This window comes from Diabrotica undecimpunctata, chromosome 6 (assembly GCF_040954645.1).
Source record: "Diabrotica undecimpunctata isolate CICGRU chromosome 6, icDiaUnde3, whole genome shotgun sequence".
Classification (NCBI taxonomy): Eukaryota; Metazoa; Arthropoda; class Insecta; order Coleoptera; family Chrysomelidae; genus Diabrotica; species Diabrotica undecimpunctata.
The window spans coordinates 28255786-28272326 of NC_092808.1; the positions used below are offsets into that span (position 1 = coordinate 28255786).

Genomic DNA, 16541 nt, shown 5'->3' on the forward strand with positions numbered 1-16541 from the left:
TGTTTACAGTTTAGATATGAGTCATATTTATCGTAACAGTACATTTCAATTTCCCATTTTTTTTTTCTAAATATACCCCTATCTATAGATCCATGTTCCAAAACTCACCGTTGTGTCAATCAAAACACCTGAATTCCCTATTTCTTTTTTTAGTCCCCCTCTTCCCATTCAGATAAGTATCGTTACAGTATAACCCAAGATAGAATATTATAGAGAAATATTATTAAAGAAGCTGATTTCGCACAAGAATAACGTCAAATAGAATAAAGGAGACAGATGGACAAATAGATAGACAGAGAAACAGACACATGACATTACTTTAAGCAAGACCTATCGGGTTCTTAATAATTTTAAGCTCTGTAATCAATAAGATATATTTTATCTTTAGAATTTACCCGACTGGCGATTGTAATGTTTAATCCTTCAATGCCTCTTGAGCTAAATAAATATATAAATCCGACCTTGTATTAGAATACAAAATCTTATATACTTTATTGTACATTTTATATATTCTGTACATACATTTCTGAATTATTAAATTACCTCATTTGGCACAAGTAAGCTATAACATGTGCAAGTCAGACACTGTTCAAAATAATACATTTGTTAATAGATTCATTATGATTGTTTACACAGAACGTGTGCGTTGGAAGGTAACCTGAATTATTTATTATGAAAGTGCTAATTGCAAGCTTACGATCATTGATGGATAAAAGTGGAATTTGTTGACTCTTTTAAAAATGTAGTTTTAAATTTTAACACTCTACATCTTCTTTAATTTTACTTTAAATGACATAAAATACTGCTTGTTGTGTATTTTAATTATCAAGCAGTTTCAACTTCTAACGAATTCTAAAATTAACAAAAAAAAAATGTATTATCCAAATAATAGTGGATGTTCTGCCTTTATCAACTGGTATCGACAAAAATTTGCCAGTACCACTTTTTGCTGCGAATTCCAATGCGGTAAGTAGCTATACCCTGATCCATTAGGTCCCTCCCTCCCATGTTTTGGTTGCAAGCAGCCATGCAGTTTGGACGAGACAACATCACATGTTTTGTTCAACGCCGTCGTTTCTTTCAATAATTGGTTCATAGTTTTCATGTACTTTTTTTTTTAATCTTGTTTGCTAGTCAAAGGACAATCAGTATTCGGTTATCCCTGATTGTACCAACTTAAATATCTAAGGTATGCCAGCAAGTTTAGCCCAGTTAATAAATTATCTATGTGTAAAATGTGTGGCAATTGTGGCATTGGTAATTCTTTTAGCATTAACACGAGCAGTGCTGCACATTTTCCAACCAACTGGCTAATCTACGTTTTCACGAGGATCGGTGCATACTAACTAGATAACCATCGCTTGTATTTAACGACTACATATTGTACCCAAAGCGTATCGGTTTGCCACGGATAAATTCTTTACATCCGTGGCGCCCTTAATATTTGATCATAGATTCATTATATGATAAATTCTGGACGGACTGAAAATTGGCCACACTTTTCCTTTAAGTGGTTCATTATAGGTCACAACTTTCAAGCCTTATCAGACTGATCTATTTGGGGGTTGTCGGCTACATGAATGAATTTTTTAATTTAAAAAAAATCTGCCTCCCTTCATAGACTCTGTTAAAATTTTGTTATGGGTATCATCTTTCACCCAGTAGAGACGTGTTGACAAAAAAACAACGTATTTCTGAAGAACTTATTTTCGGGTCAGCTTCTTTTTTAAAATGAGCATAGCGTTGCGTTTGTTCTGCGAGGTGTTCAAAAATTTTGTCATCAAAAAATAATTCAATGAATTCAACCGGTGACATATCTTTATACATAGAAAAATTGGTTGTTAGAAATTTTCGAAACGTTGTTTGAAGATCGCCTGAAATCCATTTGGCTGGTAATTATTTGGAGAGACGATAGGAATTCCAATCCCTTTCTTCTGGAGAAATCAAAATAATATTTTTATTCATTAAAGGAATGTCTTCCGAAGTTATCTGAAAGTAAGATGAAACCACAAAACATATCTCACTACTTTTTAATAATGCGAAATGAAAATATGTTTGTACCTACCTTTCTAGCTATGTCGATATCGTTGCACTCCCAAATTCTATCATTATTTAGCAATTTAATCACGCACTGACAATCTATAAATTTAAAATTTTTAAATTTGAATGAAGACAAAAAATAAAAATAATTTTATCATTCAGGTTGTGAAGCATCCCTCCTTCATCTTCGTCCGCCGAATCTCTGTCAGTTTCCACGTTAGGGCCAGGCAGCTCCACAAAAATTTGATCCACCTTCTGTTGTATCTCGTCATTACAGATACATCATGTGATACACATCATATGATATCCCATGCTTCAGAAAGCGAAAAACCTTTTCTAAAACGATAAAAGTTTGTTATAAAATAACGTACCATTAAAACACTACGCAGGCTCAAAACGCCTATGTATACCATACCTATGGTATCACCAACTTTTGAGTTGGTTTACTGCATTAGTGTCAAACCTATTTTTTTTTTTTTTTTAATGTTATGTCTTTCATAACCAATTCAATAGTACATCAGGATCTTTTTAAAATAATCAAATGCAACGCGACAGAAAAATGTCTACAGGAACACCAAACACAAGTTGTTGTAAAAACAACCTGTATAATAGTGTAATCGTAGTATAGTTATTTTATCAAATTGTGCGCTCAGGTCGGCAGCTATCGTGTTAACGTGTGTGCGACTGATTTCCTACATCTGGGACCCGTCCTCCCCTCGATTGCCTCGATACTTAACTTAAGACACACAGTGCCAATTTGCCTCTCGGCAAGTGAAGGCCGGGTGTGTGTGATCCCAAAAAGTGATAAATGCGCTTGTAAACCCGGTGTTTTGTGTTAAAACGTATATAGTTGGTCTCTCTCAATTTTATCATTTCATGTATATCTGTTACTGCCTCCCCGCACTCACTGTAAAGCTAATATTTGTATAACTCTTTATGTAACTATCAGAATTGCGATAATTGTCAATGTTTGAACCAGCCCTTAAGTCTATTGTGTAAATAAATCGAAGGAAAATACCTCTTAATTGTTTTATTGCTTCAGTGGTCCTTTATAAATATTTTGAAGCAATTAGGTGTTCAAATACGCCTCTCTTAAATGTGGATAGTTTGGCAACAAAGTTTACCCTTTCCACCATTTGTGGTCTCTTCGAACCGAATATATTGTTTATCGCAATTCCCGCTTTGATTTATCTTCATAAATCAAATGAATTTTCTCTTATTTTAATTCTCTTCCCATAAAAATTAAAATAAACTCATTAGTAAGTGCTCTTCACAAAATAGAACTTTGCATAAGATAAACAATCTCACGGCACATGGAACATTACGTCACCACGCAAGTGTTTGAAGTGTTTCCACCCAACATTCTTAGATTTATCGCTTTTCGAGGTGCATCTCAAGTAAAATTGCTGACAAGAAACATGTGATGTGATTGTGGATTTATGGATTTTTTACGATTCCTCTATTTGGTGAGTTCGTTCCATATATTTTTATAATCACGCGTACAGGGACATTCAAAAGTTCGAACGCATATTATTAGTATACGGGACGAGTTTATATTTCGCAGGATTCGTACAGACATTATTTTCTGAGACTCTTGTTTATTATACGGGGTGGACTAAGCTGTGTTTTAGACTCTAAAATTTTTTATTTCTCGTGTATCTCTCATAGATAAATATCTCGCAAAGCTTTCGATACATCTCTAACCGCAATGGATCAATTAAAGAAACAACGCAAACCGTTGAAATCAAAAATCTCTCGTATCTCTAATTGGTTAAGGGATAACTCTGCTCAAGAAACGGATCCTTTGCAGTTCCAACTCCGTCGTACTGAACTAACGAATTGTTACGCCAAATATGATGACCTCATGGATCAGATCGAGGAACTGGACGAAGAAAACACTGAAGAACGCGATAGGGAAGAAATTGAAGAAAAGTACTTCTCAACTCTGGCAGGTCTTCAACATAGAATGGAGATGCTCCAACCTCTTTCACACCAGTCCAGTTCCACTTCTCCACGTTTAGCTAGTGCTAAAGTGACTCTTCCAGAAATTAAAATTCAAACTTTCTCAGGATGCTTCTCAGAATGGAGTGCATTCTATCAGCTCTTCGAGACGTTAATTATTAATAACCCGGAACTCAACAACGTCCAGCGTTTTGTTTATCTCAAATCTTTTCTACGCAACGAACCTCTCCAGTTGGTAGAAAACATCCAAGTTTTAGAAGAAAACTTCCAAATCGCGTTAGACACTCTTCGAAATCGCTACGAAAACAAATCGCGCGTAATTAGTTTGTATATACAGCGTCTTTTGAAGGTTCCATCCTTAGTCAAAACTAATGCAAAGGCCTTACGTGAATTTTTGGTCACCGCAAAACAGACCTTACTCGCGCTAAAAAATATGAATGTACCCATCGAGCATTGGGATCTCTTATTAATAGAAATATTTTTGCAAAAAGTGGACTTTACTACTCACCGGTCTTTCGAATACGAGTTAGGGTCAAAAGATATTCCCACGCTAAATCAATTCTTTGATTTTTTAGAAAAAAAGTGTGACATTATGGAAAAGTTAAACTCCTCAGATATTAACGATAAAAAAGTTATTAAAACAAACTCTAAAACGGTTCTCTTCTCTTCGGCAAGTAATAAAAATAACTCATACTCCAAAACATGCGTATTTTGTAATAATGCTACACACACTATTTATGCATGCACAAAATTTGCTAATCTTTTCTTACAGGATAAGTATAAATTTGTTAATGAAAATAAACTATGTCGCAACTGTTTAGGAACTAAACACTTCTCTCTAAATTGTTCGTCTCGACGTTCATGTAATATATGCAAGAAAAGGCATCACACACTCTTGCACAATGACCATGAAAATAGCTCTTCTTCTAGTAGATCTTTTCAACGACAAAATCACGCAACCTCTCGCAATGTACAAAACACTTGGTCTGATGGTGAAGCCGGCCCAAGTAATTCTGTCTCTCCCTCTGAATCTCAAACCTCTCAGGTCTCAAATGTGATGACTTCTCTCTCTGCTCTGTCAATAAAGCAGGATGTTCTGCTGGCAACCGCTCTAGTTACTATTTATTCAAAGCATGGCGTACCTATACACGCTAGATGTATTTTAGATAGTGGATCTCAGTCGTCATTTGTCTCTAAAGATTTGGTTCAAAAATTAAATCTCTCTCCTTACAGCAAAAGGTTACAAATCTCTACCATCTCTGAACATAGTTCATTCTCGAACAAAATGGTCGATCTAGAAATTTTTCCATACAAAAGAAATGGTAATGGTTTCAAAATCTCCTGTGCTATTTTAGACAACATAACTTGTAGACTCCCCCAGGTATCCATAAACAGAAGTAAATTGAATATCCCCTCTACAGTCACTCTTGCAGATCCCACCTACTCTGTCCCTGGAAATATAGATCTTCTTCTTGCCGGTGACATATATAGCGAATTGTTATCGGATGGTTTAATACGTTTAGGTAAAGGACTCCCTGTTCTTCAGAACACACACTTAGGGTACATTATGTTTGGTTCTTTACCTCCTTACGCACTTCACAAAGGAATTTATCGCTCACAGTTGTCCCCTACACAGTCAAATGTCTCTTTATTTGTCCAGTCCACATCTGAGGAAGATAAGCTCGATAATATAATTCGACAATTCTTCGAAGTCGAAGAAGTGACCCCCTCTGTTAAAATCTCCTCCTCTGAGGATCTGGCTGAACAAATATTCACTGAAACAACTCAAATTCTACCTTCTGGTCGGTTTCAGGTAAAGCTTCCTCTCATTTCTGAAACAGCACATAAAATGCTGGGCAATTCTTACAATATGGCTAGGAAAAGGTTTATTAGTTTAGAAAATAAACTCTTAAAACACGAAAATGTATACTCTCAATATAAAGCATTCATCAATGAATATGTTTCTCTTGGACATGCCAAAAAGGTTCCTCTTTCTCTCACAAATGTGCACTTAGAAAATACATACTTTTTACCTCATCACTCTGTCATAAAAGAAGAATCATTAACTACCAAATTACGGGTGGTTTTTGATGGCTCCATGAAAAGTTCCAGTGGCTATTCTCTTAATGACATCCTGTTGAAAGGAAAAACTCTTCAGCCTGAACTTTTCGACATTCTCTTTCGGTTTAGATTGTATACCTATGTCTTCACTTCCGACATACAAAAAATGTACAGGCAGGTACAAATTCATCCTGATCACACATTCCTGCAGAATATCCTCTGGCGGGATTCTCCAGAACAGGACATCGAATGTCTTGAGCTTCAAACCGTAACTTATGGAACAAAAAGCGCAAGCTTTCAAAGTACTCGTTGTTTGATGGAATTAGCTAAAACTCATCAAAACAACTACCCATTGGCCTCCGATGCTCTCTTAACAGGCTGCTATGTAGATGACATTCTATATGGGGCCAATGACACGCAAACTCTTCTTAAGGCTCATAATGAGATAACTGACCTACTCAACAAGGCATGCATTTCTCTTCATAAATGGTGCTCTAATTCAAAAATGTTTTTAGAAAATGTTTCTACTCTCTCTACAAACTCTGCCTATGTTATTTCACCAGAGAATGCTTCTAATAAGGTTTTAGGTCTCTGTTGGAACCCCAGTACTGATACATTTTCAATTTCTGTACCTCAATTATCAATAAAGGATAATTACACAAAAAGGGAAGTACTCTCTATTATCACTCAAATTTTTGATCCACAAGGGCTCATTAATCCCGTAACTGTTCTTGCTAAAATTATTATGCAAAAAATTTGGATTTCTAAAATTAATTGGAATGACTACGTGGATTCAAATATTTTAAATGAATGGTTGAAGTTTATAACTGATCTCGCTGCTCTCAAAGACATAAGCATACCCAGATGTCTTTTCTCATGTCATGAAATTTCTTCTATTGAAATTCACTCTTTTTCTGACGCAAGTTTGAAAGCATATGCTGCTTGTTGTTATCTACGGGTTATCTACAAATCAAAAAATGTCTCGTGCTCTCTCATTGCTTCGAAAAGTCGTATTGCTCCTTTAAAGACCATAACGCTTCCAAGGCTGGAACTTATGGGTGCTTTATTGGCTAGCAAGCTCACCACAAAGGTGGTTGATATCATAAAGGATAAATTGCCCTCTATTACCTCTATAAACATGTGGAGCGATTCTGAGATAGTTTTGGCGTGGCTCAGATCACATCACTCCAGATGGAATCAATTTGTCGCCAACAGGGTAGCTCAAATTCAAGAAAATTCTTCTCACTCTCATTGGAGACACGTAAAGTCTAAAGACAACCCTGCTGACATCCTCTCCAGAGGAATGATGCCCTCTAACATACTCAACTCCACTCTTTGGTTTCACGGTCCTCAGTTTTTGCAAACATTTGACCTAAATTTGTCTGAATATAGTCCGAAGTTTAATTCTAATAAATTACCTGAAGAAAGAAAAGTTGTTCTTCACACTCGAAGTGCTCAATTTGATTTCTTTGTCATGCTTTCTGAAAGGTTCTCCAGTTTCACGAAATATGTAAAGACTATAGCTTATGTACTCAGATTTGGTAATAACGCAAAGTCTGGCACTCAAAAATTATCCGGTGCACTTGAAGTATCTGAACTTCAAAATGCCGAAATGAAAATATATAAAATTATTGCAAAACTCGAGTTTCTCCTCAGAAATTGCTGATCTCAAAGGCAATAAGATTATTTCTAATAAGTCTCTCTTACAATTTGCTCCTTTTCTTGACAAAAATGAAATGCTCCGTGTAGGTGGACGTCTTAGGTATTCCGAAGTTACCTTTGATCAAAAATATCCTCTCCTCCTCCCCTCGAAAAATCATGTTGTTCGTCTAATTCTCAAAAAAGAACATCTTAGGCTCCATCATGCAGGTCCTCAGAATACTCTCTCTCAAGTTCGCCTTAGATATTGGCCCTTGAATGGTCTACGTGAGATTAAGAGGATAGTCCACGAATGTCATGTTTGTTTCAAGTTTAATGCCAAACCCTTAGCTCAAATCATGTCTGATTTACCTAAGGAACGCTTATGCTCTGCTCAAGTTTTTGCTCATGTAGGTTTGGATTTTGGTGGTCCCTTTCTAATAAAGGCCTCTAAACTTCGTAAAAGTCCCTTGATAAAGTCATACATAGCTCTATTTGTCTGTATGTCCACACGTGCGGTTCATATAGAATTAGTCAGTGGGCTCACAACAGAAGCGTTTCTTCTTACTCTTAAGCGCTTTATCAGTCGAAGAGGTCTCCCTCAGACTATATTCTCTGATAATGCGACAAACTTTCTTGGGGCTAAAAATCAGTTATTCAAACTCTATAATTTCTTAAAAAATAAGGAAACTAACTCTTCTATTCAGGCATTTTTAGCCTCCTCTCAAATTCGGTGGAAAACAATACCACCTCGATCTCCTCATCATGGAGGACTCTGGGAGAGCGCTATAAAGAGCGCTAAACATCATATCTATAGATTGTTGGGCAATCTCAAAATTACATTCGAGGAATTCAGTACCGTGCTTACCCAAATTGAAGCCGTACTTAATTCTCGGCCCATTTGTGCCCTCTCTAATGATCCCTCCGATTTCACATATCTTACCCCTGGTCACTTCCTAATTGGAAGGTCTCTCACCTCGCTACCCGACCAGGAGTATACATCTATCCCGGAAAATAGACTTAGCATCTGGCAAAATCTCTCTAAGCTCCAGCAACTTTTTTGGAAAAAGTGGTTGACTGATTATCTGAATCGACTTCAAAATCGTCCAAAATGGTTTCTCCCATTCAAAAATTTAGAACCCAATGACCTTGTGTTAGTTAAAGAAGATAATCTCCCTCCTCTCTACTGGTCATTGGCACGAGTGATGGATGTCTTTCCGGGTAAAGATGGCCGAGTGAGAATTGCATCTGTTAAAACTAAGGATGGGATTTTCAAACGCACGATAACAAAATTGTGTCCCCTTCCTAGTGAAGGATTATGTTAATGTTATTAGGTTTAGTACTTTTACTCATATGTTGTTTGTATACTATTACTCATATTGTTTTTTTTTATGTACTCTTTTCTTTGTAATGCTTTATAATGTTAAAGCTAGTGCTTCAACGGGGGGCAGTATGTTGTAAAAACAACCTGTATAATAGTGTAATCGTAGTATAGTTATTTTATCAAATTGTGCGCTCAGGTCGGCAGCTATCGTGTTAACGTGTGTGCGACTGATTTCCTACATCTGGGACCCGTCCTCCCCTCGATTGCCTCGATACTTAACTTAAGACACACAGTGCCAATTTGCCTCTCGGCAAGTGAAGGCCGGGTGTGTGTGATCCCAAAAAGTGATAAATGCGCTTGTAAACCCGGTGTTTTGTGTTAAAACGTATATAGTTGGTCTCTCTCAATTTTATCATTTCATGTATATCTGTTACTGCCTCCCCGCACTCACTGTAAAGCTAATATTTGTATAACTCTTTATGTAACTATCAGAATTGCGATAATTGTCAATGTTTGAACCAGCCCTTAAGTCTATTGTGTAAATAAATCGAAGGAAAATACCTCTTAATTGTTTTATTGCTTCAGTGGTCCTTTATAAATATTTTGAAGCAATTAGGTGTTCAAATACGCCTCTCTTAAATGTGGATAGTTTGGCAACAAAGTTTACCCTTTCCACCACAAGTAAAACAACCTCCAACCTGCATTAACTGAAAGCTGACTGTCCAGTGAACACGTAAACACAGCACCTTAGACAAGGAAAGAGAAAGGACAGGTAACGCTCATTTAATATACCTTCGCAAAATGAAGCCAGTTTCGATGTGACCGCCATGTTTTGGTGCATGTACGTTGCCTATTACTACCTCTCGCAGGGTTTGCAGGTCTACTGATTTTTCACAGTTCCAAGCTAGAATGAGAGATCAAAATAATGCACGTCTACTAAACAAAGATACTAATTTCAGGTTTAAAGTGCATATTTAAACAAATTACTTATGTTCATGAGTGCTACAGTTCTCAAGTAAAGTCTTCGCTAAAATATTCTTCATCACTCAGGTACATCAATCTTTCGGGATTTGTTCCTGATACCAAGTTCTGACTATCATTTTGTGTATTTGGTCAGTAAGACTATGGAATGCATATTTAAAACGTCTGCTGGTCTGGCATCACTTCCTGCTGCATTGTATCCAGTACTTTTTGTATTGAAGGAGTTCTAAAGATGTATTGCTTCTTGCTTTTTAAGTTTCTTCTTTTTATTGACTATTTACACATTCTAGTCTTTATATATTTTAAGTCTTGGTTTGAATTATTTTCTTTTATTATTCAGGATTTTTTAGAATTAGTAGTTTATTTGTTTTGCGTTTTTAGCGACTCAAGTTCTTCCAGTGTATCGTTTTCTAATATTCTCCTTTTTCTTTTATCTATTTTTTTTCAACGATGCTTATTTGTTAGATAAGTGTACATACATGTTTCTATTTTCTGGTAACATCTTGATAGTCCGCATCGAATTAGGCGTGGCGTGATGGAGGTCTGTTTAATCCTTGGACGTTACTTCTATCTATCTATAGCCCAAAATCTATTCATGTGTTGAATATAGGCCTCTCCCATTTGTCTCCATTTGTCTCTGTCTTCTGTTTGTCTTTTCCACATTGGACCTGCGCTTTGTTCAATGCCATCTTTCCATCTCATTTGCGGTCGACCTCTTGACCTTTTTGCAGTATATGGTCTCCAGCGGCCAATTTCTTTATTCCATCTTCCATCCTGATATCTTTCGTTATACCCAGCCCATTTCCATTTAATTTCAATGCCTGTTCGACAGCGTCTGTTGTTTCGGTTTTGCATTTTATTCACTCGTTCCTCTTTTTATCTCTCAACGATATTCTCAACATTTATCTTTCCATAGCTCTTTGAGTTCTTTATTCTATCTAAGTTGCTCTTGGTACACGTCCACGTCTGGGCACCATATGTCAGAACAGGTAGGACGCATGCATTAAATACCTTCGTTCTTAATTTTAAAGGTATTTTTTGGTTTTTGATAGTATATGAGAGTTTTCCGAATGCAGCCCACCCCATTCTTATTCTTCTGGTTATTTCTTTAGTCTGGTTACTTTTTTCTGCTCTGATAGCTTTAGCTTTACTTTTCTATAAGTCTAGACGTTACTTACTCTTCTTGAATATGTTTCGCTAGTTGTTAGACTCGCATTAATTATGTTTTTGCTTTCAATAGATATAAGTTTGAAATCTTTACATTATTTTGTAATCTTTGAGGAGTTTAATGTTGCAATAAATTGTTTTGGTGCCTTTCTTCTTCTTTAAATTCGAATTCTTGCGCGGATCTCTTTGCCAAATAGATGATGATCTGAATTAATAATGAAACTCGGTAGGTGCCGATATCAATCTCCACTTGAGTATCATTCTGTTCCTTGATAAGATTTGCATTTTAAAAAATCGGTAAGATAGTTTCGAAACAAATTCAGATTTCTGCTTTAATCTGGAGCCATCTAAAAATTGCAAGGCATGACCAGACGATGATAAAGATGTTAAAAGAGACATGGGGAATCTAAAATTTGCATTCCACGACATGTCTATTCATCTAGGCAGAAATCCTAACGAATTAGTTTCTCGTACTCATACAGAGTAGATCCGAATAAAATGAAAAAGACAGAAAAGATTTGATTTCACGTTCAAAGCGTCTATGTATCTATTGATACGTATTTCGACTTAATAAGTCTCATCAGAATAGTTATTCAGAGCCGTTCTTAACGTGAAAAATAATTTTCTCTGTCGTATTAGAAGCAACAATAACATGGCTTCGTTATGGACGCAATAGCGACATCTGATAGAAAAATCGGTAAGATAGTTTCGAAACAAATTCAGATTTCTGCTTTAATCTGGAGCCTTCTAAAAATTGCAAGGCATGACCAGACGATGATAAAGATGTTAAAAGAGACGTATTTCGACTTAATAAGTCTATCAATAGATACATAGACGCTTTGAACGTGAAATCAAATCTTTTCTGTCTTTTTCATTTTATTCGGATCTACTCTGTATGAGTACGAGAAACTAATTCGTTAGGATTTCTGCCTAGATGAATAGACATGTCGTGGAATGCAAATTTTAGATTCCCCATGTCTCTTTTAACATCTTTATCATCGTCTGGTCATGCCTTGCAATTTTTAGAAGGCTCCAGATTAAAGCAGAAATCTGAATTTGTTTCGAAACTATCTTACCGATTTTTCTATCAGATGTCGCTATTGCGTCCATAACGAAGCCATATTATTGTTGCTTCTAATAAGACAGAGAAAATTATTTTTCACGTTAAGAACGGCTATGAATAACTATTCTGATGAGACTTATTAACTCGAAATACGTATCAATAGATACATAGACGCTTTGAACGTGAAATCAAATCTTTTCTGTCTTTTTCAATTTGCATTTTAGTTTCTGTTTAGATAGTTGTATTTATATTTTTGCTACATTATCCATTTTTTCTGTTTTAAGATAGCGAAAGAATGAAATAACCGTAAAGTTATCTAATTACGCTTTTTTGTCGATGGCTCAGTATTAACCGTATTAAAGTAATATCAAAAATAAAACAAAGAACAAAAGGAAGGAAGGCAACACAACATGCGGTGTTCCCAAGCGGTCACCCGTCCAAGTACTAACCGCACCCGACAGTGCTTGACTTCGGTGATCGGACGAGAACCGGTATATTCAGTGTGGTATGGCCGTTGCCTATTATAAGTGAAAAAAATTGATACCAAAATAAAGTAGATGACCAGGTTGTACAAAAAATTACAATTATAACAGTTATGCTTTTTAAGTCTTGTTTACCATCTTCTTATGTAAAATTAAACTTGTGCATTCTTCTCATATTATCGAGATTATGTTGTAAACATCGAACATTAAACATAGGTATAATTAAATATTCCTAATATGGAATAATAAATAATTTAAAGCATGTATCGTGTATGTATCAACAAAATGTATGATGATCTCTAAGAAGGAACAGCAATTTGAACGAATCAGTAACAGAGTTGTCAACAAATAAAAATGGTTAATACACATACATACACCTACAATAGTATGAACGTCAATGAAACTTAAAATGATTCCCTTCATATCAAATGTAGGATAGAGAAGCAAGAAAGCAAGCATTTCAAAAAATGGCTAAGCTATTCAAATGTCATGATCTATTAAGACCCGTAAAAATAAGGTTACTACGATGTTATATCTTTCCTATACTATTGTACGGAGTTGAGTGGTGGACTCTTACAGACGCTACCTTCAAGAAAATTTAGGCTTGCGAAATGTGGCTTTATCGTCGAATCCTGAAGATATCCTATACCGACCACGTTACTAATCAATACGTTTTATTAAGATTATTAAGAATGCCAAAAGGAAAAGAGCTGTTAACCACAAATAAAATAGCCACAATTGAATACCTCAGTCACATCATGAGGAACAGCGATAGATATGGATTGCTGCAACTAATTCTAAAGGGAAAAGTAAAAGCAAAAAGAATTCCAGGAAGGCGAAAATTTTCTGGTTGAAGAATCTACGTACGTGGTTCAACAAAACAACCACAAATATTTCCAGAGCAACATTGTGCAAAGTACACATTGCTATGACGGTCACCAATATCTGAAATGGATAGGCACTACAGAAACAAACAAAAAACGAAGGCAACAACATGCGGTGTTCCCAAGCGGTCACCCATCCAAGTACTAACCGCACCCGACACTGCTTGACTTCGGTGATCGGACGAGAACCGGTATATTCAGTGTGGTATGGCCGTTGCCGATTATAAATGAAACAAATTGATACGAAAATGAAGTAAGGGACCAAATTGTACAAACGATTATGAAGTTATGATTTTTAAGTCTTCTTTACTATCGTCTTACGTGAAATTCAATTTGTTCGTTCTTTTCGTAATATCGAGATCTGTCGTAAGCATAGAATATATAACTAACTATGGATAAAGCATACCTAATAGACCACTCTTTATATTTTGAATGTCGTATTTGGTCACCTTACATATTTAATATGTTAAAATATTTGAAATGGTGCTATTCAAAAAATATTTCTCAAATTGATATTATTTTTTAATCTTTTGAAAACATTCTTATACCAATATGATGATTTCATGATACAGGAAAAACAATTACAATAATTATTTGCATGACACGAGCTTTTTTAGTAGATTGTTTTACATTGAGAAACATAAAACTGTTCGATAATTAAACTACATGACATGCGATATTTTATATCATTATTTACAATGTTTTTTTGTAAATAAATTTTGTAGGAGATTCAACATATTCTAATTTTATTAATCAATGATCGTAAGCTTGCAATTAGCACATTGATAATAAATTTAAGTTACCTTCAAACACACACGCTCTCTGTAAACAATCGTAATGAATCTATTAAGATTAACATATTTGTCTGCTATTTTGGATAGTGTATGACTTGCACAGTGTATATACTGAGAAAAGTACAGTCGAAATGATTACCATTACCGAACAGCTATGCCTGATAAGCGAACAATTCGGACTTCAGATCAACACCGGAAAAACAAAAATAATGATCCTAGACAGAGCAAATAATAATCTACCGCACATACACCAAATGGCGAATTTCGAAGTGGTAGATAGGTTTGTATATTTAGGCTCCCTGATAACCAACAATGGCGATTGCTCCTCAGAAATCAAGTTGGCCTAAACCGCAACAGCTAAACTAATTAAAATATGGAAAGACCGAACAATAACAAATATTACTTATGGGTTATAGATGTGCCTATGTGTATAGATTGTGGGTCTATAGAAGAATTCTACGCGTGTTCTAGACAGAAAATAGAACCAACCTGTCAATTCTACAAGAGCTTCATATAAAAGACAGGCAATTAAAAAAGTAAACCAAGCATACCAAAATTACTTTGGCCACATAGCTAGAAGAACGGGGACCATGGAACTATTGGTAGTAGAAGGAAAGGTAGAAGGCCGAAGACCAAGAGGAAGATTTTCAACACAATGGGCAGACCAAATAAAGACTGTGGTGGGAAAATCCCTACATAAATCTATCAATATGGTACAGGAACGCAGCCAATGGAGACAGCAAGCTAATAATATATAGAGTGTCACCACGCCCTGACAAGGGCTCAAGGAATGAGGAGGAAGAGGATGACTTGCACATATTATATTGTACTTTTGCCAAACCGGGTAATTTAATAATTTATTATAAAGTTGTCCTGTGATAAACTCTTCTTTTATTTCTAATCTGTCTTTTTGTACTGTAGTTTCTCTTCATTTTGCTCAAAAAGTGTTTTAAAATTTTTTGCCCCGTTTTACGGATATTCTTACTCGATGAAATCTTGTTAGTCAGAATAAATCATATGTTCCGGAAATTTTTAAAAACAATGAAAAATTCGTCCAAGCTTGTTGCAGCGACAATGTATGGTAACATATTAGTAAAAGTGGAAAGGGACTTTAATATCTGGATGGAATATATCAATAAAAAGGAGGTACCTGTTCAGTAAAATGCGTTACTGCAAAAAAGGTTAAGTTTATGCCAAGATGTTTGAGAAAAGTTTTTACTCTAATTGGAGGAAGTTGCAGCTTTGTGTCCAACTGAGTTTTATAAAATTGTCGAGTATGGGCAAGTTTTTGGTTTTGGGATAAAATGCTTAATACGACCAACATTCAGAAACAGGCTTTTGGATTACGAATTAACTCCGATTAAGTTTGATAGCAACAAACTAATTAGTTAGCATCTCCTCTCTCGCGTTTCTAGTGAACAAATAATATTTCCCGATATATTGGTATACCTACAAGGCAGAAAACAGGCTGGAAACATTAATAATACTAAAACTGCTAAAAATATGAGAAGTGAAAGTACTTTATAGTAATTTTAAATATATAGTCCGTCTAGAAAGTATCCGGAATTTTATATTTTTCCTAATTTTAATAGACTTCCTTTTTGTAACATTTTAAGACAAAAGTAATGCATCAAGTAGGTTGTGCCGATAGTAGGTTATGGACAAAATCGCATGACAACACCATCTGTCAAATATTGTGTTTTGTAAACAGACTTAAGATTTGTGAAATAATGTCGCAAGTAGAAAAAAGAAAAGTGGTGAAATATTTGTATAGAAAGGGTGTCCTTTCTATACAAATGAAACGTTAAAAAAATTAGCGCAATTGACTGAACTCGGAAAAAGTGCAGTGTATGAGACAATAAAGAGGATAAAAAATGGCATAGATATGAGACATAGAACAGTTTCGGGTAGACCGCGTAAGATTCGCGGAAACAATTTAAATGCTTTAGAGGCTTTAGGTCGAAAAAATCCGCGCTTAGGGTTTTGAAAATTAGCGAACAGATTTGGAAATCAACGAAGAATAAAAGTGTGCCCGCATGTCACTGAAAAAGCAAGGCTACATATCAAGGAATCAACAAAAATCCCTACAATGAAACCTCTGCAAAGGCAACGAAGAATAGATTTTTGTCAACGTTTTCGAATAGA

The 16541-nt window shown here is 35.5% G+C and overlaps 2 protein-coding genes, 1 non-coding gene and 1 pseudogene across 3 annotated transcripts; 2 read left to right on the plus strand and 2 right to left on the minus strand.

The window, feature by feature from the left end:
• The first annotated feature begins 3748 nt into the window (after positions 1-3748).
• On the plus strand, positions 3749-7729 carry LOC140444268 (uncharacterized). The gene is made up of 3 exons (XM_072536013.1): positions 3749-4072; positions 4775-6529; positions 7091-7729. Exons 1-3 carry the CDS (start codon positions 3749-3751, stop codon positions 7727-7729), a joined length of 2718 nt encoding a protein of 905 aa, XP_072392114.1.
• A 70-nt stretch (positions 7730-7799) lies between these two features.
• On the plus strand, positions 7800-9026 carry LOC140444269 (uncharacterized). The gene has a single exon (XM_072536014.1). It carries the CDS (start codon positions 7800-7802, stop codon positions 9024-9026), a length of 1227 nt encoding a protein of 408 aa, XP_072392115.1.
• A 3608-nt stretch (positions 9027-12634) lies between these two features.
• LOC140444797 (5S ribosomal RNA) lies at positions 12635-12755 on the minus strand (annotated as a pseudogene).
• A 947-nt stretch (positions 12756-13702) lies between these two features.
• LOC140444786 (5S ribosomal RNA) lies at positions 13703-13821 on the minus strand. Its single transcript, XR_011951337.1, has one exon. It is a non-coding gene; the product is annotated as a 5S ribosomal RNA (ribosomal RNA).
• Positions 13822-16541: the final 2720 nt, after the last annotated feature.